A 24,475-nucleotide genomic window follows, 5' to 3' on the forward strand; every position below is an offset into this window, starting at 1 on the left:
AAACCCGAGGCGTTAACGTTTTCAATAAAACATACAAATGAAAACATGCTCATTTAGAACCAAAGAAAAAGTTATTTAACTGAAATATTTTTAGTCTGTTTAATATTTAATATTATGGGAAATATTAACTTTTTTTTTTTATTTGTGTCTGACACTAAAATAAAGATATGCAAAGCTTTTAGCTTTCCATTTATTACATGAAATGACTTGGATGATTATCCTGAAGATATACACCCACATCTGAGCTGCAACTGTGTCCTGCTTTATATATATACACACACACCTTCCAAAATTAAGTGTTCTATGGCTAAAATCCTACTGTAGGCTGTGTGTGTGTGTGTGTGTGTGTGTGTGTGTGTGTGTGTGTGTGTGTGTGTGTGGGTTAACACTCAGATACACAGAGCTCTTCATCTAAAGATCACTCGCACAGGAAGCTATCTTACAATGTTTTAATATTTTTTTTCAATATACCTGACACAAGAGTGTTTGAAAATACATCTCAGAACAATAGAAATAAAACATTTGTTTATAATGTTTCACAATTCCCCAAGCTTGATAAAAAACAATTGCATACATGTGTGTCCTGCAGTGGGATTTCATCACTTCACATTCTCTTCATTCTTAAAGTATCTCATTTCTGTCTTATTGCATATCTCTTATAAAAAAAATTGAGGCACTTAAAAACTGAGATGCCTTGATTGCAAAAGGGACACCTGTAGATTTCTGTTGTCCTATAGAAGTCAGTGTAGTAAGAACATTAAATACAGTGGTAGCATTGATATATACAGTGATTCCCTGCATGACATCAGCTCTATAACAGGATTCCAGTGACAGTGCATTCTGGTGATCTTCTTAAATTGTATAATCAAACCAAAGATCATTTTGGATGCTTTGAAGGAAATTCCAAGTTGTTTCATTTTTTTTTTCTAATTTTTTCCTCCCTTCAGCATCTGTGATGTGCGTAAGATAACTACAGCTGTAAAACACTCTCTTTTCTGAATCTATAAGTACTAAAATGTGACATCCAGCTCATATTTCATAACGTAAAATAGACCAAAGTCCCACAGTTTAAATCTTTTTTTGTTGTTTTAAATCTGTTTGCCCAAATCCCTACCATTTAAATCCATTTTGTAGTTGGTTTTTCCTCACAACTCACCTCAGATGGGTGACAAATTAAAGGAAAACAATAGTAACATGCATGGTCAATACATCTAACTAGAACAGCTTCAATACTCCGTCAAATTGATTTGATGAGCATCTGGATCTCTACATTTTGGTTCAATATCTCTAACAGCCGTTCAGTTGGGTTAAGATCTGGCACTTGTGTCTAATTTTTGAAGGGACCACTCCGATCAGGAGAGAAAAGCTCGCTGAATGCATTGCAATGACTCACAACTTTGGATTAACTTGATTAAGTGGACTTAATCCATTAGGTAGTGCATTAGGAACCTAGAAACACATTAGAAGGAAAAAAAAGTATTCTTGTTAAAAACTGCCATCAAGCATCAGTGAGACTAAAACTGCTGAGTTTGATATAACAATGAAAAATCAGACATTTTGCAATGAAAGCTCACAAAGCAATAAAAGTAAAATACCAGGCCTGCAGACACTATAGCCAGGTTAGTGGTTCAGTGAGGCACTACAAAAGGCACAGCAGCATTCTGAGGTAAACGCAACTGCTAACAAAAACGTTCACAATTACAAAGTCAACATTTTGATTCTGTATAATGTTAACAGAATTAGTTTAGTGTAACTGTATGCTACAGTTTGCTTAGTATAGAGTACAGCTGAGGCTGATGGGAATCTAATTTGCAAAACCAGGTAGACATACTCAAGTATGACCCCATGATGGCAGTAGGGGGACAGCCCTCTTCCTTGCAACATTCTGATCAAAGATAGTCTAATTCAAGACTTCCATCTGATAGCACAGCTATAACTGCTCATCTGTCAATGTTAATCCAACTGGTTTTACCACAGTACTAGTGTCATACAGTATGAGGATATGGATATACGGCTGTAGGCCCCAAGTTAAATTCCAGTAATGGTACTTAGCAAATGAGAAAAGGCAGTATAGTGACATTAGCATCAGCAGTGTCACTGTAAAACTATTATAAGAATGCATTAAAGTGAGGAACTGAAGTCACTTGGACACTTTGGCATTTTCAGTCATATGTGTCATCTGTACATTACACAACATGTTTATTTAGACTCTGTGTCCTAGTACAGTGTCCGAATCATGCTGTATTTAAACAAAGATTATTATTACCTGCATGATCCACAAGTACAAAACACTTTCCCCCCCCCCCCCCCCTTGTTGTTTGTTGAAAAACTAATGTGCTTTAAAAATAAAGGTCATTTTTAAAAACTCAATATTAATATAACATATATTATGATAGAAAATAAACATTTTCATATATATATATATATATATATATATATATATATCCGTCAGCCACAATTACAGTGGTCTGCCTAATATTGTGTAGCATTTTCTCAAGCTGCCAAAACAGCTCCAACTAATTTAGGTGCGGACAGTCTCTCTGTAGGGATCCCATGACACCCCGCAGATCTGATTGCGATCTAGGGGAGTGTACGGATCGGGTTCAAAGGTGGGATGTTTCTATTCCTGAGCAGTTGTTTGGGTGGTAGGGCTCAGTTTCTTGCTAAGTAAGTCTGCCGATGTTAAGGAATGTCACTGCTACAAGTTGGTGTATTTGGTTTGCAGTAATGTTTAGGTGAGGCATACATGTCAAAAATAAATAGCAGGACCCACACTTTCTACAGGTACAGTGGACGTTTAGATGTCACTTCATTTTTGCAATAGTCCGTTTCTGATTTCACTGCTTTCTCTGCACTACCCGAGATTGCCCCTCTCCACATCAGCCTTATTACGCAATTCTGAGCAGCTTATTTATTTCAGCTCTGTTGAAAGAGCCAACCAACTAGTTCCCATGACATTAACAATAATAACAAAAAAAACCCAATAATACTATCACATACTTTGCTTTCTAAAGTGCTGCTCTCATCCAACATGTCCTGAGACACACGAGGGCCCTCAAGCGTTAACCTCTAAAAATCTTATTTTAATGCACAGTGATGCAGCATTGCTTACGGTGACAGTAAGTACTCCTTTGCACTCAAAAATAAAAATCTCAAGATATATTCCATAACTCTGTCTTTGCTAATCAATTAAATGGTCTTTGAAGCATTTTTGTACACCATTTTTCTATCCCTTAATAACCTTACATTCATAATCTTCTAGTCATTTCTGTGATGAAATACAAAAAATGCATATTAAATTCAAGAATATGTGTATTTTAAGAACAAACCAAAGTTTTTTCCATATTTAAGTTAGTATGACTTTCCACTTCAGTGAAGGAATGTCGACTTCTGCTTTAGTATTTGTATTTGCAAAAAAGGTTTGCTCTTGGACTTTGGTGTTTTGGCTCATACGATGAACTCTGCCTCAGAGAAGGCTGATGTCTTTAGTTAATCTACCAACTCCACAGACACACTACTTTTTAAACTGCAGTATGTTCTGTTCATTAGCTTTTCATGTGTTACATTCTTTGGTCTTTGTTTTTGGTGAGATTTGATTAGAATGTGTTGCCATGTAGAATACACCATGTAAAAAGTTCAGGTGTAAAGTCATCCTGCACCTCTTCAGTCAGTCTGTGTTCCTTGTGTTTACTTCGTCGACACTGACAGAGCTCATTTTCAATATCGTGTCATAAAAAGCAGTATCTTCAGTTTAGACATGTTAATTCATGCTTTTACGTGTAAATATACTTTAATAGCTTCACAGTTAGCTAAGAACACTTTGCAAAAAAAAAAATGCTTCTTATAGCATTTCATCTGTAAAAATGTCAAATTCTGGTAAGCAAATAATGCAACATTAAGGCAGATTTACAAGCAACACCATAATAAAGTGTCTGATGGGCACTATGTATGTGCTTTTTTTGTTTTTAAAGAACGTAGGCTAAATGGTAACCATCACTGCAGACGTTCCACAAGCTGTAGTTTGTCTAATCTTCACTCGATGCTTAAAGGCAAGTCCACCCATAGATTCCCCTGTTAAAATGTCCCAGTTCAGAGACCTGTTTCAGAAATAAACAGGTTTGCAATAACTATAAGTGGGGGAGGGGCTGGTTGTCATTCATCCTCCATGACATGTTCATTACACTTTGACACTTTGTCTTGGCACAGGGAGTTATACCTAATAGATGTCTGCTTAAGTTCCACGTCCACCAAGTAGAGTTACTAAACTGGACCTGCCATATTTGAGCTAATAAAGTATGTGCTACAGACCACCTGAGAAATCTATGTGGCAGTGTTGGTAAATGTAATTTTAGTATGTTCATATTCTGTTACTTATCACTACTTACCAGACTTGTCTGTGCATTGCAGTTTAGAAATCCAGCTAGCTAAACAAGCTTAGGTGTTAGCTTAGAGTTTAGTAGTATAAAGTCAGCAACTTCCTGCTCCAAAAAGCTAACATGGCAGTGGCAAGAATGCCAAAGTTTACACTTCATAATGTGGCGTCTGACATCACCATGTCCATCATTCATATGCAGTCTATAATGTGGTCCTATTTTTTTTTTTTTTTTTTTTTTTAAATCATTTGGACTTGGCTTCAGATCTATTCAGTAGCAAGCAAGCAGAAGTACAGTAAATAGTTACTTTGACAGTGACAAGTGCGGAGATCGTCCAAGCAGCCTTTAAGCTAGGCTAGAGACAGCAGCACCCGTTAAGAAAACACATTTTCATGTAATAGCAGAAGTCTAACTCCCACTGGGATATGACTCTTAGTGTAGTGACTAATATCATTGGTAAAAACCACAGCTTTCTAGAGCATCCAAAGAAATAGTAGTAGCAGTAAGTAAACAGTATAAAGATTTAACATTTTGCGCATTTGTGGACCCAGGAAAATAATTATAAACAAGGTGACTCTGAAAAGCTTTTGACTTATGATGTAGATGAATATTTTACATTATTAAGACATCTGATGCATTTCTTGTTTGCAGCCAGTGTTGGAGTTTCTGTCCCTTTGAGTTTTGTTCTGACAGGATATATACTGCATTTAACATAATCTTTTTCTTTATGTTTTTAGCTACAGTCATAGCTGAAGAGGACAGTAAACCCTATATTCCTGTGACACCATGTCAAAGCATTGCAAAAATGACATTATACTCTCCAGTGTTCACTGAATTTTTGTTTTCAGCTGCTGTAACCGTCTGTGTGCGTGTTGTGTTAAAAAGCTGTGCTGGCCATGCTTCCTGGTGCAAAAAGTCTTGAGATGCTGTCCTGAGATGTCTCCACGTGTCTATGGGCCATCTTCCCTTCCTCACCTGCTCCACAACATGAATGGAAGAGCAAAGAAAATGTAAGAAATAAATTAAAGGAGGAAAAGACTGGATCGATATGTTAATTTTCTCCAAAGACATCTGTACTGATCAAAGACAAATGGAAGAAAATAAAATATAGATTTCATTATGTCTGCCTTAATTATCAACTTGTAGATGAATGCCACAAATAGATGAATGAACGGAATAAAACAAATGGATCACAACACTTACAGTTACTGTTGCTTGTGCATTATTCTCAACATTTGCATCAAGGCATGTTAAAAAGGTTCTGATTTTATAGTGCAGGTCAATATTACTCCCAGTTAAGTGACCATTATGTCAAATACTATTAATACTGAGACAGATAAGTTGGGATCCAATTAGAAATTCCCAAACCTCAACAGTCTGCACAGAAGTGCATCATTACATTTTAGAATATGTCAGAGTAAAATGAACATAGTAGAAATAGAGTATAACCAACCATAAAATCCAAACTACAGTCTGAAAAGAGTTAGTCTTGCTGTTCTATTGTAAATAATATGAAGGTTATTATTACCAAGCACTAGCAGTGTTTGTTTGGCAGCATCTCGTACTTCTTCCTTGTCTGCCCGGCAGAGATACACCAGCTGATCAATGCTTTCTTTGGCCTGGAATAAGAGCAGAATGAATACAGTGACAAATGCATTTTGTATAATACACCCCAAACAGAGTGCATACAGACAGGTGTTTAAATGTCACCTTTATCAAATCAGAACAGCAGCTTTGGATAATAGCATAAATTCTGCGCTTTTTTGTACCTTGAGACAAGCTAAAGCTTTGCATCCACACACTCGATTGTCCACATTCTCATCTTCCAGCAGCTCCAGACAGCTGACCAAAGCCTGAGAAGGACAAGATGCACAAAATGTTTCCAGGCTTTGATACACCAATTATGGGGTTGTTACTGGCTTCTGCAGCACACACCATGCACAGGTCTATATACAGCAGGATCAAAAGGTCCTTTTGCTATTCAGGAAGAAAACAATTAGGACAATTTAGCAGGTAACCATTTTACAGAAGAAAAAAAAACAAAACAAAAAACAAAACAGTGAAAATCTTACACACACACACACACACACACACACACACACACACACACACACACACACACACACACACACACACACACACACACACCTCACCTGTTTTCTCTGTCTGGGCTGAGCAGCGAGGCTTCTCAGTACAGAGCTGGCAGAGGCAGACACTTTGCCCCGAGGATCTTTTAGTAATTTGGCCACGGCATGAATTCCTTTTCTCCTCAGACTGCACTCTGCAGGGCGGCGTAGAGCATTGACAATCACATCCTGGTCAGATGACGCCAGGTTCTGTACCAACCATACTGTTGAAGGAAGGTTATTGGAGGTTATTAATAGCACAGGTTTTACTCTGTTTTTCCTTTTAAGCCATTTTTACACTACAGCCCTGAAACCTCGTACACATCACACAGCTGAGCTGTAATGAGAAATATATCCAAAACCTTTGGACCATAACATAGTCTTTCTCCTGCTTACTGCCCTACTACATTGAATTTAACTAAAGCGGGAATAAATCAGGCAATTGCCTGGCTGGATTGTTGCTTCCAGCACACCATGGGCCTGATCTAATAAACAGAGCTACAGAGCTTCATGCCACAACTGCAGATTATTGCGGAAACGAGTGGAAAATTCTTCAAGATGGATCAAGTAATGTAATGACAAAAATAACATTGCAAATGCAGGTTTTTACACATGTGATTCTCTTTGGAAACAGCATGGGAATTCAGAGAGGTAGCTGATGAAGCATCAACAGGTTTCAGAGGGCTAAGATATTGTAATCTCTACTGTGGAACAAACCAGAACTCAGTTTGTAATAGCTGACCTGCAGGATGTGCAGATGCAAATGTTTCATTGAAAATAAAAATATGAAAACTTTTAGTTATAAAATTGTAGATATTTTTGTTGTCAATTATGAAAATGTTCACTTTAATAAATTTTTATACATGGAAATGTTATGTAACACTGGAAAGAGCAGGAAATAGTAGGCTACCACACATACACACCTGCCATGCTAACAGTATACTCACAGCTTTGGAAGTGAAAATGAGAGCATCTGGTAACACACACACACACACACACACACACACACACACACACACACACACACACACACCCTGATACTGTGTAACAGTATCAAATGTGTAAATGCTTTTTAAAATGAAAAGAAGGTTTTGAACTGGCACTGACAATTAGTGAATCTGGTCTTAAACATTTAACGACTATGTATCTGACCTATCATCTGCCTGTCTGTGTGTGTGTGTGTGTGTGTGTGTGTGTGTGTGTGTGTGTGTGTGTGTGTGTGTACCCTCTTTTGCCAGTTCAATGATGTGTGTGTCCATATCACTGACAGCATTCGAGTCCAAGTAGCTCCACAGCTGGAACAACGTCACCATCATGTTGTCCCTGCTGCTTCCTCGTCGTGGTAACCTCTGATCCAGTACACGCTCAACCAGGCACAAGAACACTGCATACACACAAACACAGATGTTAATATGCTCCACATACCAGCGTGTGCAGTATACCCACTAATGATGATTTACCTGCTTTGGCCCTTTCAGGCAGTAAACCAGCGTAGATTGTCGACAGTGTATTCAGGAACCTTTCAGCAGAGACGCTGTACATGCTACCCTGTCCCACACATTCTTGCCACAGCGACACAGCACCCAGACACAGACCTAGCTCCGGGATAACTGACAAACAGAAAACAGGAGACCGTTACAAGCAAGGTAGGAAAGTAAGATACTGGGGGTTAGTGCCATACATAACACAGGAAATTTATTAATAGTATAAGGTTGCAGCTTGCTTTGAATCAGTGCCTTGTAAAGTCTGTTTTACCTTCTTGACAGGCTGCATGACACAAATCCATAATTACTTATTATTTAGTGGAATCTCTACTTCCATATACCCATGAAATGTTTCTGATTACACTAGTTGCCAAAAGCAGACATTTTCACCCTTATGCTCCAGAAGGAATGCTCCCACTAATGAAAATTCCTCTTCAACTTCTTTTTCTTGTCTATACAGTTATTCTGAATAGATGCCTTTATGGATGTTTAAACAAACAGTTTAACAGTACCACACACATGAAATGAACATAAACGGCACAAATTACCTTCAGTAGCTGGTCTGATTTTCTGTGGGTTTTCTTTGGTGACGCGTCGGATGATTTCGAGGACACGAGCCTCTCTCAGCAGTCTGTCCAGGGCATACATCTCTCCACACCTTAGAGGACCAAACTTGCCCAGACGCTTAAAAACAAACAAAACAAAACACTTGTAAAAGAAGTGACCAATATTACAATTAGCAATACAACAGCCCTCACAGCTGCTACTGCTTTAACTCATCAGTGAGTGAATAATACTTTTCAATGGCATCCTGAACCTATGATTACATCGAACACTATGCCAATTGAATGGATTTTTAAAAAGAAAATAATGGTATTGACTGTATGTAAACATAACCTTGACTGGGTTTTCATCGGAGTTCCCCTGGTCAGACATGCCCAAAACATCTTTCCGAGGAGATGTTCAGCAACCATCCTAGTCACATGCCTGAATCAACTCAACTGACTCCTTATGATGCAGACTGTGTTCCTCAGCCCATCTCTAAGGCTGAGCATAGACACCTTTCAAAGGAAGCCAATTCCCATGACTTGCATCTGTGAAATTTTTAATTATTCACTACCCACAGCCATAGATGAGAGCAGAGTGAACTTAAGGTATCGATGTGCCATGAGAATGTGAGGTAGCTACATGTGAGTTTGGCTGATAACATGAGGATAGTGTTGCAGATCTCTTACCAAAAACTGTGCATTGCAGTTCCTCAAATGGACCACCAAGCAGCAGTCTAGAGTGGTGCAGCCTGTGGTTAGGGGTACGTTGGAGGAGGAAGGGCTGTCCCAGCCTCTGTCCAGCAGACAGAGACAGACAGACAGACAGACACACACACACACACACACACAAAACATCCAGTGTTACATAACATTTCCATTAACGCTGTTTTATCCATATAAAGTTCAATACGGTTTAAATGTACTGTCCATGGAAAAAAGGCTCTCAACATTAAAACCCAGACTTGGTCAAATACAACAGGGAAGTTAAAAAAAAGAAAAAAAAGGCGTATGACAGACAGCATAATACACTGTTACTGTGTGTTGATGGTTTTGAAGGAAAACATATCAAATATGCTTATATTGAATTTGATATAGTAACATTTCAAAAAGAAGTTTACCATCGTCATGCATCAACTCTCCTTTTATGAACACTAAGCATCTGGGAACTGAGGATACCACATGCTGTGCTTGTGGAGGTAACACGTCATCAGGCCTTTTTCTTTTCAGTTCAATTCAGGTTTTCACTGGGAGATGTGTCTGGACTGCAGAGAATAAATCTATGTAGAACGCACTTTGGCAGCGCCTTGCTATATTAAAATAAATAAATAATGGAAGGCTACTACTACGACACTGTTGCTAGTTCTAGTGATGGTAAATTTGATTCTTTTTACTGAATCGAGTTTTAATGAGTCACTCACCAAAGTGAATCGGGTTTTTTGAGTCATTTGATTCACTGAGTCAGTTGACCAGAGAGTGCAAAAAATTTACATTTTCACTCAAACTTAATTTGTTTCTCTTTTCATGTAAATCCCACTGCTAAGATGAATGATTCTAAAAAAACAAGTATTTTATAGAGCAAAAAAGAGCAAAAACATTTCTAAAATTAAGCAATTTCCTATCAAAATTGCTTAATAAACATTTATTTTGTTTATTTGTATTTTATTAGTATTTTCCTTAAATGTGTTAAATATATATTTTCTCATCTAAATGTCCACTGAGCTGTGAGCCAGGGGGCGGTAATGCACCTTAACATTGGTTGCCAACCAAGAAGAAGAAGAAGCTGTGAGCCAGGAGGGAGGGGGTGAGTGAGTGATTCGTTCGCTCGCTCTATGATTCAGCACAGGAGGGAGGGGGTGAGCGAGTCCTGAGTGATTCGCTTACGCTTACGATTCAGCACAGGAGGGAGAGGGTTAGTGAGTCCTGAGTGATTCGTTCGCTCTATGATTCAGCACAGGAGGTAGGGGGTGAGTGAGTGAGTGATTCGTTCGCTCGCTCTATGATTCAGCACAGGAGGGAGGGGGTGAGCGAGTCCTGAGTGATTCGTTCGCTCTATGATTCAGCACAGGAGGGAGGGGGTGAGCGAGTCCTGAGTGATTCGTTCGCTCTATGATTCAGCACAGGAGGGAGGGGGTGAGCGAGTCCTGAGTGATTTGCTTACGCTTACGATTCAGCACAGGAAGGGAGGGGGTGAGTAGCTCAAATGTGCTGTTAGCATGTTAGCAGAGCGATGCTACTGTGAACCGAGGAGCTATTTTCTTGATGTGAGCTTCTACTCAGGGTTTTTTCTTCCAGTTCAGAGCAGAAATGCTTTTGTTAAGAAACTGGCTGTTGTTTTTTCCCCCCCACAATTTTAATTATAAGCTAGATATATTTCTACTAAGCGAATTAGTTTGCTAACAGAAACAGGGATGAGTCAGTGAGTCAGTTGGGCTTGTGAATCATGATTCACGAGTCAGTAAAGTGATTCTCGAGTATTGAACGATTCGTTCACGAATCGAACATCACTAGCTAGTTCAGTTCCTGCAATATAATGGAGTTATCATCTATGGTGCAAAAGTTCACTGGCTTTTGAATTGTGCACTGACAAGCTATTGATGCACAGTGCAGAAGACACACAGTTGACAATTTCCCAAGAAGAATAATACTTTTTGATGAGTTTCAGTTCAGTAAGTGGTATATGAATCTGACTGGCTGACAGTCAGAGCTATTCAGTACTGTTCCAGCCTCGTCTCTTGGGTACAGAAATTGCTCTGGATTTTCTTAACCATTTATATTTTGTACAATACATTATGAACTCCATAAATAAAAAAAAACCCCCAGTTTATATTGTTGTTTTAAACTCATTTTTGCCAGTGATTAATCCAACTGGTTGCGAGAAGTTCCACCAAGTTTGGTTTTTGTTTTAGGATTGCAGATTAGCTTTATATTAAGCTCAGTTATATACAGGCACAACTGTGGGATAAGGCCATTCAGCTAATGACCTTTGGCAAAGAAAAGAAAATATGATTTTTAAGCATTATTTCAGTCAGGTTATGTGTTAGTTTGACCCTGCTTACAGCTGTGCTACAGTGATCATACAATGGCCCAGAGGACACCAATACACTGGAGTTTGTAGATGTTAAATGAAGTAGGCATATTTACAGTGTCTGGTATTACTGTGATTCAGGTTTAATGAGCTTTAGATCATACTTTCTTTGCTTACTGATTAAGACTGTATGTCTCACTGTGTCATTACACTGAAGTGTGCAAAGGCTTGGATGGTTGGTTTTCAGTTCATTTGTCAGCACTGACCTGCCATGTCTACTCCTCTTATCACCATCCTCTTCTTCCTCCTCCCAGTCTGATCCATTCAGGAAGTCAAAGCTGCCAAGAGCTGTTTCCACTGTGAGGCTGACTACACTGGGTGACCGGCTGTGCCTCCCACCCTGCACTCACAAACAAAGCCATAGTCAGGCTGTACGCAGTCACTTCAGTTTTTTGTTTTTTCAGGAGTTCTTTGAATCATAGTCACATAATGTTGTTGTAATCATTCAGCTCAAATGTATGCCGTCTGTAAAGACAAGGGAGGCATACCAGATACTGTAACCACTGAAACTTATATAGTAATTGCAAAACTAATATTTGCAGTAATAATATTTTGATATTAATGGCACGGGAAAGCTGTGATAACATTTATAAATACATACAATCATTCCCACTTAATGTTCAAAAAGGGAAAATTAAACTTGGGGACTTGTTAAAAGTACTTTTAGCTTAAGGCAGTTTTATGTACTTTACTAACCTGTTTTCTTGTTTCTCACTATGCTTTACTCTCACCTTCAGTGTAACCTGCAGCAGTTTCAGCTCTTGTTCCAGTAGTTGTAGCTCAGAAAACGGTCCTCTATAATCATCTATAGAGGAAAGTACAGCTACCAGGGCATCCTCTAGTCCACTGTCCACTGGACCATCGCCCTTAGCAGACAGGCAGTTGGAACTTGAAGCTGGGATATCCTCCGCCACTGGCACCCGCAGAGCTAGATATGTCATATCCCCACTTTCTACAGCATTACAGTCTGCTCCTGCTCTCAGAGGGGCCGATGTATCCACAGAGGTGGATGTATTGTGTTGCGTCCTGACTGGGTGGGGATCAGTGACATCAACAGCTGTGTCAGTGTCAGCAGAAGTGGGTGACTCGGGAGTTCTGCTGGACACCTCCATTTCAATGTCATTGATTGAGATTCCAGAGACCAGAGACATCACGTCCCCCGAGTCACTGACAGGCACCACAACCCCATCAGCACTGTTTTCACTAATGTGACTCAGAGAGCGTAAGTACAGTGTAGAGTTACAGCTGGTAATTATCGGCACATCCACTGGTGCCATAGAGGAGTGTTTCCCCGCAGCTTCTTCCTCACCGTCAGGCTTTGTTATCACAGTGACTGTCCCCTTTTCCTCATGCCTGCAAAATAGTTCATATATCAGATGTTGATAGAGCTCACCATGGAACAAGAATGTTATTTCATCTTTGTTCTCATGTGCAAACAAAACATTAACATTTTTTTAATCTACCTGTTGCTCTCCGCTGGTTGTTTTGGTAGGTTGATACCTTCCTGACTGGCATTTTGAGCTGAGGAAGGCCACTTTCCGGAGCAAGAAGAAACATCAGGCTGAAGGAGGGAACTCCTTTGTCCAACTGGCTGGATGTCCGGTGTCACCACCACTGCCTGGAAAGAGAGACACGCTGAGTCACAGAGTTTTAGTAGTAAACACAGTAAAGTAAGCAAACCAGACCAGGATAAAGAGTAGACCGAGTGAGGACTCCAATTTACAACAGAAAATAAGTCAAAGCCCTCAAAGAAAATGTTCAAAATTCCTCCATACTGATGTGAGAGATTGATGAGCTCATTAAAGAAACCATTTGTGCATGGTACCGGTGGCTCCTCAAGCTACTGAATCATGCGATGTACTTAGTTTTTACAAGACTGCACACATGCACATGATCTGCTGTACATACTATAAACATATAATACATATCAAAGTTTATCTTGTATTTATAATACTTTTGTTACTGTGTAATGTTCAAACAGCTGTAGCCCCTCTGAATCTGAGGACGAGAGATACAGATTGAATCCTTAATATTATCATGTCATAGATGAGAGTTCCATATCTGTTGTGTGTTACCTTTGGATGTGCAGGCAGCTGTGGGCTGGTTGAATCATCAGAAGATTCTGAAGAATTAGACCATGCTGGTCCATTCTCCAACTCTCCCTGTAGGCGGATGATGTTCTAAAAGAGATCAGCACATTTTAAAAGGCTTGACTGCAAAAAAGGGGAAAAATGGAGACCTTTTACAACAAGCTGGCAGGAAACTAAGCAGTCACTGCACCTGGTTGTACATTATTTGAGCAAAAGCGACACACCTCCTTTACTCACATATTTAAAGTGAAAAGTAAGGTGAAGGCAAGACATGAGAGTCAGCATGTTATCCTGTTAACCAAAGGTTCAGAGGTGACTGTATGGGAACTTTTTTCTATTTGCTTGCCATTTTTAATATCAGTATAGTACAACATCCTTAGTCTAGCTCTGTAACACTGTAGCATTTTTTATAAAGAGAATAACTTTGAGTTATGCAACTATCGTGTAATATTCAAGAAAATACTGGCCAGTGCTACCCCTCAGCCTCCTCGTAGATCCACCCTTCGTTTCAATTTCAAAATCCTATGTCACCTTGTTGTCCAACTTCTGACCTTGAGGTCAAGGACAATGAGATTCGAACTCATCTGAGATGAGTCTGCTTTTAGTAGATATTTCTATGGTATCGCTTTGAAAATATAAAGAGACTTCATTCTCGACTTATTGCAAGATTTTCAGAAAAGGTGACCTCTGACCTTTACCTGGCAGGGTGAGAAATATACTGATGAGGTAAAAAACTAAAGGCTTCAATGCTTGTGTGAAATGGCTAGAAGGAGTTATAAAACTAAAGATCATCATCATAAACTGGCACTGATGATGGCTAACAGTCAGCTCTGTCGGAAATGAGGAAACCTTGCACACATCTCTCATGGCTCCATGAAGCCATAAGCGCACAAATGGAGACTATGATTCTAGTGCTTACTCTACACCAAAGTATCAATATACCAGAAGGTCCTGTGTTTCTACACCGCGAGGTCTACTTCATCACGACTTACTGCAGTGGACTGCCTTGTTGGTGAGTTGTCACTACAGGAGCAGCTCTGGCTAAAAGTGCCTCTGAAGATGTCCAGCAGTGGCCAGTGCTGCCACCGTGTCAGATTCCGAGGCAGAGACTGGACATCAAAGTGGCAGCAGGTGGAACAAAGGGCATTGGAGCAGTTAGATACTGAGGGCTGCTGGCTAAACTCGAATGTCCTTTAAAACTCCCAATGTTCTCATTTACAGATTCCTAATTTTATTTGGCGGATTAAATCTATAGAATAGATTTAATCTGTTATTTTTTTTAAAAAAAAACGTTCTCATTGTTTTTTTTAAACCTGTGTTTGACTCCTCTCTCTCTCTCCTCCCTCTGTTTTTATCTGATTGGTGGAGAATCCCAGGAATTTAAAACCTAGTGGGTGTTTAATCATGTGCATCATCACATGAGCCAAGGTGTGGAAAAAAAAAAGAAAAGAAAAAAAGGCATGGATCATGACCACCAGAGGTTTTGGGTGAAACCACTGTGAGACCTTGTCCCATGCTATCATGTGACCTATTGAGGTCACCAGACGTAAGACACGAGTGGGGGTGGAAGGACTGGGAAGGGATCTCAAAACTATGTTGTAGGTGACTGATAGTTGGTGTTGGACGCCACCCCCTCATGGTTGTTCATAGTGGACACGGATAAAGATGCACACCTGAGTCTTGTTGAGGTGGCTCTTCTATGCTGTGCCATGCTTTGAAAGGAGCGGCAATTTGGTTTCCTCAATGTAGAGGCCTGAGCACACTGATAAGTGTTCTTGCTTAGTATGTGTCTGGGAGTTTTTCCTTATTCCTAAAAGTATTATCCTTTAGAATTTAGATGTTATGTTTATAGTTTTTGTCATTTTCCATTTCATCAGTCTTTCTCCTGTTAGTGCTGCTTCCACATTTAGTTCTCTTTTCCTCCATTTTTCTGTCAGTGTTGTGTTCACATAGCTCATCACACACATCTGGGTTTACAGACTGAACATTTCCCATTTTTCCCTGTGAGTTTGTTTTTTTCAAACAAAGTGTCAACCCTTCATTTACTTCCTGTTTAAAAATAATTTTCCTATCGGCTCTTCCTTGTTGGTTTTCTCTGTGAATGAATTTCTGCCTTGTTTGACTTCCTGTGTTTTGTTTTCTAGCACTTTACAGAGAGTAAAGCTTCCCTTTCAGCTATTTTCTGTTGTGAGTGGGCCTATTCCTCCTGCTAAAACCAACAGTCTTTGTTAGTTTTCCAATTATCTGTATATGAATGCCAAGATAATACACATTAATATATGGGTAGTAAGTACAAGCAATCAGCAACTTTACACAAATTGTTCTAGGGTTAGACTGAAGCCTTTCAAAGAACTAATAGTCTAAAGCGAATGCTAAACTCACACGTAAAGGTGGTGTGTCAGGTGGAGTCTGGTCAAAAATGGCTGAGATTCGCTTATTGATGCTTGGTGGTTTGTTGACAGTGCTTGCAACTGATCCCTGGTCATCTTTATCAAACGGACTGAGAGAGGTGAAAAGGAATAAAGGATGGGAAAGAGAGAAAAGATAAATTCAATAAACATCAAATAATATTTACATTATGCTCTGTTAATGATACCTTTAAATGAACAAACACTACAGCACTCATGAAGCTCAGTATAATTTCGTACACTCACAAGATGACTGACAAAACTTACTTCCAGGTCACCTCAAGGCTTAGCTTAATAGTCCCAAGGTCATTAATATCCACAGCAACCATCTGGGGCAGCGCAGCAAACAGGTCCTTTGTTTCACAGGAAACACTTCCCACCACCACGTGATTGGCTAAGCTCTTTAGCTCTGTCACCTAGGAAACCAGAGAAATGTTGTCTGATCATTATACCATCTTTTTTTTTGCCTTCAACAAGTCAGTTTCAATCATCCAGGCTGAAAATAGTGTGTGAAAAACTCACACATTCACCAATAATAATGGACAATATGAAGTTCCAGAGGATATTAAAGTATTATTCTTTGATAACTGAATTCAAAAAGGTAAACTTTCATACATTGTATATTCACTACATGCAAAGTGAAATATTTCAAGCTTTTTGTGTTTACATTTTGATAACTATGAGTTAAAGCTCATGAAAATTAAAGATCCAGTTTCTGAAATGAGTACATTTCATTTTGAAATGATCAAATGATGATTAAAAAAAAAGACTTGCTGTTGGTTAAAAAGGCCGCTGCAACAATGTATATTAATGGATGATGTATATTAATTAATGACTAGAAGGAAAAGGATGGTTTTGAAAAGGTGTAAAAGAAAGAGTATTGTCAAGGAAAATTGAAACATTTGGGACAGCTTTATAAAGAGTCAACTGAGGCTGGTGTCAGAGCATCAAGAGCCTCTACTCAACAATGTCTCTGGGAAAGTCAACTGCCCCCATGCCACAGAGCACAGATGCAGTAATTTGTGGTAATGGTGACCCAATGAAGTATTGATTGTATGAATTAACATCTTTTCAGTACTTTCTGATTGGTCTTAGGAAATAATCTAAAAATTTTAGATGTTGCATTTTTGATTTTCATTAACTACAACTATGATTGGTCAAAATGTAAACAAAAAAAAGCCTAAAATATTTTGCTTTACATGTAACAAACACAAGAAAGTAAACTTTATTTATGTAATAAGTGATTTTTTTCAGTTTTGAATAAAATGTAACAAAAAAAAAAAAATTCATTTTTTTTTAATTTTTTTTTTAGATGCATTATTTTTTATGACTTTTTACATAAGATGAAGCAGTCAATGACCCAAACCAGAGCTGAGTATCAATAAACTGAGTGACAGACCTTCACGGACAGGAACTCGTTGATGAGTGGCTGAAATACAATCTCTTCACTGTCCCACACTTGTTTAGCATTTATCTCTATTCTCCCCCGGAGCTTCCACCGCTGCCGACCATACTTCATAAAGATCTGAAACATACACATACGCAAAAACAAACAAACACAAACGCAGGGTTATACAAGTACATGAATACTAAATTAATTTTTAAATATGGAAAATCCGGTTGGCTACTTCAAAATTCTTGATAGTTTGAGCAGTTTATATTATCATGTGATGATTTTCATAAAGCTCAGATTAATCTGACAGGGTTGAAAAGAATTGACAACTCACACCTTAACTACATAGCTATAAATGTCAATGGCTAGAGCATGAATGTGCAAGTGATAAGGCCACTTTTACAAAAAACAAAACCCACTACACAGTTATATACAAAATATGATGAACACTGTAAAGTTAGAATTGTCACGTCACAACTGTATGCCTTCACCAACCAGACAACTTGCAGTGTATTTGGACTCTTAACCTTTTGAATGTAAAATTTTATTTTTCATCATTTGTACAAATTTTGACATTAATTGCAACGAATTGTGGACAAGAAAAAACCCTCATTTTTAAGGTCACTGTAAGGCTTCACCAAAATATTCTAATCACTTGATTCGAATTACATTTGAATAAATTCCCTCAGTGTGTTCCTCAGATATCATGATTACGAGAATGAGACAGACTTGTGGGCAGTACAGAAAACAAAATGCCTTCAAACATTCACCACTGGTGAGAATTTTTCTCACTAGCTTAAGTTACTAAGTAAGTGTCCCTCTAATTTCATAACTGATCATACACACAATCACACAGGACCTGCTGCTGGCTGCTGTGTACACTAACTCCACAGAGAAACAGCTAAAGCAGTGTTTTCACACAGGCACTGGACAAACCCTTCTCAAAACTGCGATAAGTCTAAATGGTTTACTATTTATATAGCAATTTGCTGTATAAATACTAATATTGCTTAGTGAATACTTAACACACCTTTACAATACAAGCCACAATGACCCATTCATACAGCAGTTTTCATTCTGTCATTTGTGCACACTATGCAGTCTATCATGCTGATGCACCAGAGGACATTGCCTGCCAAGCAGGGTGGCAACAATAAGTAGCGATGTTATTTTAAAAAGGACTCAAAAACTTAGTAACGAGAAAAAATGACTACATATAACATGTGTTACAGACAAGTGTTAGTAACTGGCAATGAGTCTTTCACATCACCATGGAGGAACTTTGACCCACTCTTCTTTGCAGAACTGTTTTGACTCAGCCACATTGGAGGGCTTCTGAGCATGAATGACCTGTGTAAGGGTCATGTCAAAGCATCTCAATCGGTCCAGACTTTAAGGCCCTTTGGTTCAGGGCATGAACTGACAAGCCAGACATTCTCCTTCAGGATTTGTTATTAGAGAGCAGAATTTATAGTTCATCAATAACAGCAAGTAATCCAGGTCCTGAAGCAGCAAAGCAGCCCCAGACCATCAACAGTTAAACACCACCAGCATGTTTAACTGTTGGTATAGTGTTCTTTTCATCAAAAGATGTGTTAGTTTTATGTCAAAAGTAACAGAGTCAAACCATTTTGTCTCATCAGTCCACAGAATATTTTCCCACAAGTCAATCATTAAGTTGTTTTGGCAAAGGAGCCTTTGTGTTCTTTTTGGTTAGCAGTAGTTTTCTCCTTGATTTCTCCCATAGATGCCTTTCCCCCCCCAGTTTCTTTCTTACTGTTGAATCATGAACTCTGACCTTAACAGAGACAAGTGAGACCTGCAGTTCTTCAGATGTTTCCCTTTGTTCTTTTGTGACCTCCCGGATGAGTCATTAATGTGGTCTCGGATGCTCCTGGAACGGTTCACCAGGGTTCCAAGTTTTCTCCATGTGTGGTTAATTGGTCTCACTATGGTTACTAAAGCCTTTGGAAATGGCTTTGCAACCATTTCCAGACTTATAGATGTCAGTGATTTTGTTTCTCTGGTGTTTCTTTAGAATATGGCATGAGTTGTTGCTTTTTGAGATCTTCAGGCCTGCTTCACTTCACACTTCACAAACAGGTTCTATTTAAGTGATTTCCTGATTTATCAGGTCTGGCAGCAGTAAGGCCTGGGTGTGGGGCTAGTGAAATTGAACTCAGCTTTCCAAATAATGTGGTTAATCACAGTTAATTCATGATTTAATGAGGGGGCTTTAACTTTTTCACACAGGGCAGGTAGATTTTGATTATTTCCTTTATTAAATGAAATGAACATTTAAAAACTCCATTTTGTGAAAGCTCTGAGAGCTCAGAAAAGTGCTTTGGAAGAACCTTTCCATTTATAATTTGAAACAATTAGTGTGAAGAGTCACAAATATGAGAGAAAAAAAAGAAGGGGGGGGCAAATACTTTTTCCAAGCACTGTATGCTGGTTGGGCTCTAATCATTACATCATGATGAAGGAGAAGGACGCCACAAGCAGAAGAAAAACCACAGGTGGAAGATGGCGACTAGTGTAGCTGCTACAACAGCATTGCCCCTTGATAGGAAAGTTGATACTCTGAGGTGGATGACCAGTTGTCCATTTTCTTCTGCTTATCCGGGGCCTGTCAGGGGGCAGCAGCCTAAGCAGAAAAACCATGGCCACCTCCTCCAGCTGAAAGAAATCTCCCCAGGGTCTCCTGGGTCTTTCCCGGGGCCTCTTCCCAGTGGGACATGCCTGGAACACCTCACCCAGGAGGCCTCCTTGTCAGATGGCTGAACCACCTTAACTGGCTCCTTTCGATGTGGAGGAGTAGCAGCTCTACTCTGAGCCCCTCCTGGATGGCCGAACTCCCATCTCTAAAGCAGAGGTCAGCCACCCTTCGGAGAAAGCCAATCCTGCCGCCTGAAGAAGCCGATCCTGCTCTTTCAGTCACTGCCCAAAGTTCGTCATCATGGATGAGGAGGGTAAAAACGCAGATCGACCGGTAAGTTTGCCAAAATCTCTTCAAGTCTCTTCTGGATGACCAATGGTAGATAATAGATTCACAAAATGTAATACAAACGATGGCTTGCGCTTTTAAGAACAAGGGAGGAAATCCTGTCCTATTTAGCAAAATGCATAAAAGAGCAACAGCCAGATCTGTTCAAAGAATTCAAAGTGAGTGAGTTTCAATTCAACATCCAAATTATTACCTTCTTATATCTTAACGCTGATTTTTCAGGTGACAACATACTATCCGAATTTTGGTACTGAAAAATACAGTCATTGATTCTGGTGCCGTCACAAGCTAATACCACAGCCTAAATATCTGGTAACATGACATCCATATTCTTAGTGTTTTAATCATATTTATATTGTTGCCATGAATTCAGAGCAAAAGATGGAGTGTTTGGCGGGTGAGACAAACCTCATATTGGTCACCAGCACACAATCTAGCAAATCCTGCCAGACCTAAAAAAAAAAAAAAGAACAAGTGGAAACAGACTTAGCATTTTGTCAAACTGTGAACCCCCCCCCCCCCCCCCCAAAACATTGCAATTAATTAAGGGTCATATCAGAAGGAACACACACATAACGTATGTCATAATTGAGTTGCTACCTCTATTTAAGATTTTGTGTAATCATATCACCACATGATCTCTACTTCTTACCCTTCATCTTTATGTGGAACTTCCCCAGCTGGTTCTCAAAGTCATTCTCCAACACGCACATGTTCTAAAGAGAATGAAAAGATGGAGACCTTCAGGCAGTCTTTTCTGTACAGTCTTACTTACAGCGCTACTCACTATTACTACTTGCTCGTGCAATGGCTCCTTTCTTCTACAAGAATAATTAGACATTTAGCAATTTTCTCAGTTTAATCTAAAACATTTTTCCACTGCATGCCTTTGTACTTTTTTTTTCTTTTTACCTCTGTGTACTCCTTGTATCCTTTACTGGCTTCTGCTAAACTCTCCTTGGCCTCCTTACTTCCTGAGGAAGCGGTGTACGCTTTCACCATCTTGTTGGCTCCATCCCTGAGTCTCCTTTGCATGCAGTAGGACTCATAAAACTCCTCAATCTGAGAGTAGAGGGGAAAAGCTCACAGCAACTTCACTTGAGAGTAGAATTTAAGCCAAAGCCTGTCTTGTTCTAGACAGTAAGGTTGTCTAGCAGTGACAGGGAGCTGTGTGCTTAAACATCACAGCTTAATACAAGCTCTGTGTAGTAACCACAGCAAAATAAATAAATAAATGTTTCACGTTGAGTTGGTAAAAATGTACTAACATTGCAGCTCGTCATTTTAGTCCACTTTATATTATTTTGGATGAAGCACTGGTGAAGGTAAAGCACCATTAAAAACAAACATCATCCAACTAGTAATCCAGACAGTGGCCACTAGAAAGTGCGTTACCACCACCCTACAGTCTTTTGCTTGTGCACAATGACACGTATACAAGCAAAAGACTGTATCCCAAAAGCAGTCACAGCGCTCTACTTGTTCTACATTTTGACACGTACAGCCTTAGTTCAAAATTGCTTCAATTCATTTTTCATGTCAAATTCCAAAAAAGTACTCCATAATAACAAAGTAAAAATAGATTGATGTATACTGATCACTAGTTTGTTACAATATCAAGTATACACTAATGAACAATGTGAATTTAAAAATGACAAATGCAGGATCATAACAGAAACACAGCCACAACAGCTGTAGATAATATGTTCTATCAAACTGTTTTTAATCATCTGTTCATCCTGTGCACAAAGAGCAATGTAATTAGCAAGTCATACAAAAAGTCATTACACAACTATACTCTTACATGTCAGGAAATCACGCTGGTCTTACCTTGCTGAGGTGAAACTCCAGTTTTCTAATGTACCTCTCAGTCACCTTTACTTGCTGATTAAAGGAAATTAGAAAGTCACATTTATTCTTTGCATTTGTTCTATTTATAACTAAGCTTTCACAGGATTTTAAAACAAGAATGGTAATATTAAAATTGACTTATTTCTAATATGAGCTTGTCTGAAGGATTCAAAGAAGCTCACCTTGTCCAGCTCATACAGGAAACCCTGCAAGGCAGAAAATATCAAGTCATCAGCAACTGAAACTATATCACTTTATTTATCTATTCTTATGCTGGGCCAAAAGTAACAACATACCAGTCTAGAGTTCCTCTTTGATTCTTTTATCTGTCTGGTAAGTGTCTCCAAGTCCATCTGATGAACCTGCAGGTAAGACCTGAGAACACAGACAAACACACTCGTAATCTCTCTCTCTCTCTCTCTCTGAAATGCATTTGTTGAGTGTATACTCACTGAAGGCCTTTCTTCAGTGCTTCATACACTTCATCCAGTCGCTCTGGTTGAGGAACCTTCGGTGGGGGGTTGGCCTTGATTGACATAGTAAACAATCTGCTTGCTCTGCTGGGCTTCCTGCTGAGACCAGGAGTGCTGAACACCACAAGGTTTCTGCAGCACCACAAACACCAAGTCATTATTAGAAGTCCTGACCTAAAGTTATGAGATCGCCATAACATCCCTCAAGACCAGACCTGGGCATTGTACAGCTCACGGCTCATATACAAACACTGATGATCAATCAAATTGATGATTGAAATTTCAGCATGTCACAGACCATCAATATATCACATTAAAAGAGACACTTGTCCTTATGACAAGTTATTACACATAAGTACAAGATAGTACGTAAACAAGCCATTTTACACTAGAAAAAACATATGGTTAGGAGGGATTTTTGTGTGTATGTATGCATGTGTATACCGGTAAGGTTTGTCGTGGGTATTGACTCCAGTAAAGCTCTGGCTCCTAGTGATGGATCTGGAGGTAAGGCGTCTGACGGGGCGAATGGACAGAGACATCGTCGACAGAGTTCGGGACGGAGTCCCTGTTTAGAGCAGAGGAAGAAAAGCACACTGCTGACAACACAGCACAACTAAACTGCTACTTTTAAAAATGAAAACCAAAGCAAACAGCAAATAGTGAGTTCAAACCACAAAAATTGTTGCAGCATGCAAAATGTATTTCTCGAATCAAGAACAGTAAAACATTTTGTCCAAATGTGTGCTCTTTGCTTTCTGCAGCGGCCATCTAAGATGTGTTGACTGAAAACATGTTTAACGATCATAGAAGTATTTTTTGTAAGCTCAGTTAAAAAAAAAACAAACAAAAACCACACACTCATATTTTCCCTTTTAAAATATAAACTTAGCATCAATCAACCCAGATGAGCAACAAGATTCAAAGGTCTCGACTCAGGCCAGCAATAGGCCCACAACATAAGGTGTGTTCTAGATCAAGTTGGAATCTTCATCTGTGACACTACCACAACTAGGCTTCCCAACCCAGGAAGTCAGAGCAGCCCCACCAACCCAAGGTTAACAAGCAAGATGTAGGAATCTAAACTGTAAACTGCAGGCATCTAAACTGAATCTAAACTGTAGGAAAAGTGTAAAACATTATAAACTTTGCTGCCACTATTGTGTATTTGCACCCTACTAAATAAGTCACAAACAGAACACTGACCAGGCTGCAGCAGTGTTTTTAAATACAAACTACAAACACAAAGTATTGTGTTGTAGTTATGATTTTACTTTCATTTTATCTAATGTGCTGATTTTTACTTTTAATTTAATGTAATTAATGATTTTTCGTTTGTCATGTCAAGTGTACAGCACTTTGTTTTCAGCTGGGAGTTGTCTGAAAGTCCTATATAAATAAATTGCTTGCTTGTGTTGCTAGTGAAGCATGAATGGTTCTGCTAAAAGGCAAAACAAACCCAATTGTTTAGGCTTTTCTGACTTTACCATTGGAATGCCATGAAATGACAATTTATCAGTGTGGGTAAAAGTTAACGGAAATACAATTAAAGTTTTTTTTGTATCTTTGTGTATTTTGTGCTGTGGAAACAAATAAATCTTAAATCTTGTAAAGGTTTCTATCCAACTTCCTTCTTA

The 24,475-nt window shown here is 39.0% G+C and overlaps 1 protein-coding gene across 10 annotated transcripts in view; it reads right to left on the reverse strand.

Annotated features, from left to right (window-relative positions):
* Positions 1 to 908: 908 nt before the first annotated feature.
* ripor1 (RHO family interacting cell polarization regulator 1) overlaps positions 909 to 24,475 on the reverse strand; it is a 44,293-nt gene continuing 20,726 nt past the window's right edge. For 6 of the 10 annotated variants that reach the window (XM_085167411.1, XM_085167410.1, XM_085167412.1 and 3 more), the window contains exons 2-25: positions 23,283 to 23,406; positions 22,818 to 22,970; positions 22,662 to 22,740; positions 22,548 to 22,571; positions 22,345 to 22,398; positions 21,427 to 21,576; positions 21,167 to 21,230; positions 20,923 to 20,966; positions 17,514 to 17,639; positions 16,382 to 16,530; positions 16,089 to 16,206; positions 14,699 to 14,815; positions 13,692 to 13,796; positions 13,080 to 13,234; positions 12,348 to 12,969; positions 11,820 to 11,956; positions 9,219 to 9,336; positions 8,532 to 8,667; positions 7,960 to 8,109; positions 7,725 to 7,883; positions 6,527 to 6,723; positions 6,143 to 6,226; positions 5,902 to 5,992; positions 909 to 5,348 (exon numbers count right to left, since the gene is read on the reverse strand). In XM_085167411.1, coding sequence (XP_085023537.1) covers positions 5,251 to 5,348; positions 5,902 to 5,992; positions 6,143 to 6,226; positions 6,527 to 6,723; positions 7,725 to 7,883; positions 7,960 to 8,109; positions 8,532 to 8,667; positions 9,219 to 9,336; positions 11,820 to 11,956; positions 12,348 to 12,969; positions 13,080 to 13,234; positions 13,692 to 13,796; positions 14,699 to 14,815; positions 16,089 to 16,206; positions 16,382 to 16,530; positions 17,514 to 17,639; positions 20,923 to 20,966; positions 21,167 to 21,230; positions 21,427 to 21,576; positions 22,345 to 22,398; positions 22,548 to 22,571; positions 22,662 to 22,740; positions 22,818 to 22,970; positions 23,283 to 23,380 — 3,228 coding nt within the window. In that variant the 5' untranslated portion in view covers positions 23,381 to 23,406 and the 3' untranslated portion in view covers positions 909 to 5,250. The remainder of the gene's footprint in view (positions 5,349 to 5,901; positions 5,993 to 6,142; positions 6,227 to 6,526; positions 6,724 to 7,724; positions 7,884 to 7,959; positions 8,110 to 8,531; positions 8,668 to 9,218; positions 9,337 to 11,819; positions 11,957 to 12,347; positions 12,970 to 13,079; positions 13,235 to 13,691; positions 13,797 to 14,698; positions 14,816 to 16,088; positions 16,207 to 16,381; positions 16,531 to 17,513; positions 17,640 to 20,922; positions 20,967 to 21,166; positions 21,231 to 21,426; positions 21,577 to 22,344; positions 22,399 to 22,547; positions 22,572 to 22,661; positions 22,741 to 22,817; positions 22,971 to 23,282; positions 23,407 to 24,475) is intronic. The other 4 variants (XM_085167414.1, XM_085167407.1, XM_085167405.1 and 1 more) reach the window with 2 other exon arrangements.

The sequence above is a fragment of the Neolamprologus multifasciatus genome, chromosome 7 (genome assembly GCF_963576455.1).
Source record: "Neolamprologus multifasciatus chromosome 7, fNeoMul1.2, whole genome shotgun sequence".
Lineage (NCBI taxonomy): Eukaryota > Metazoa > Chordata > Actinopteri > Cichliformes > Cichlidae > Neolamprologus > Neolamprologus multifasciatus.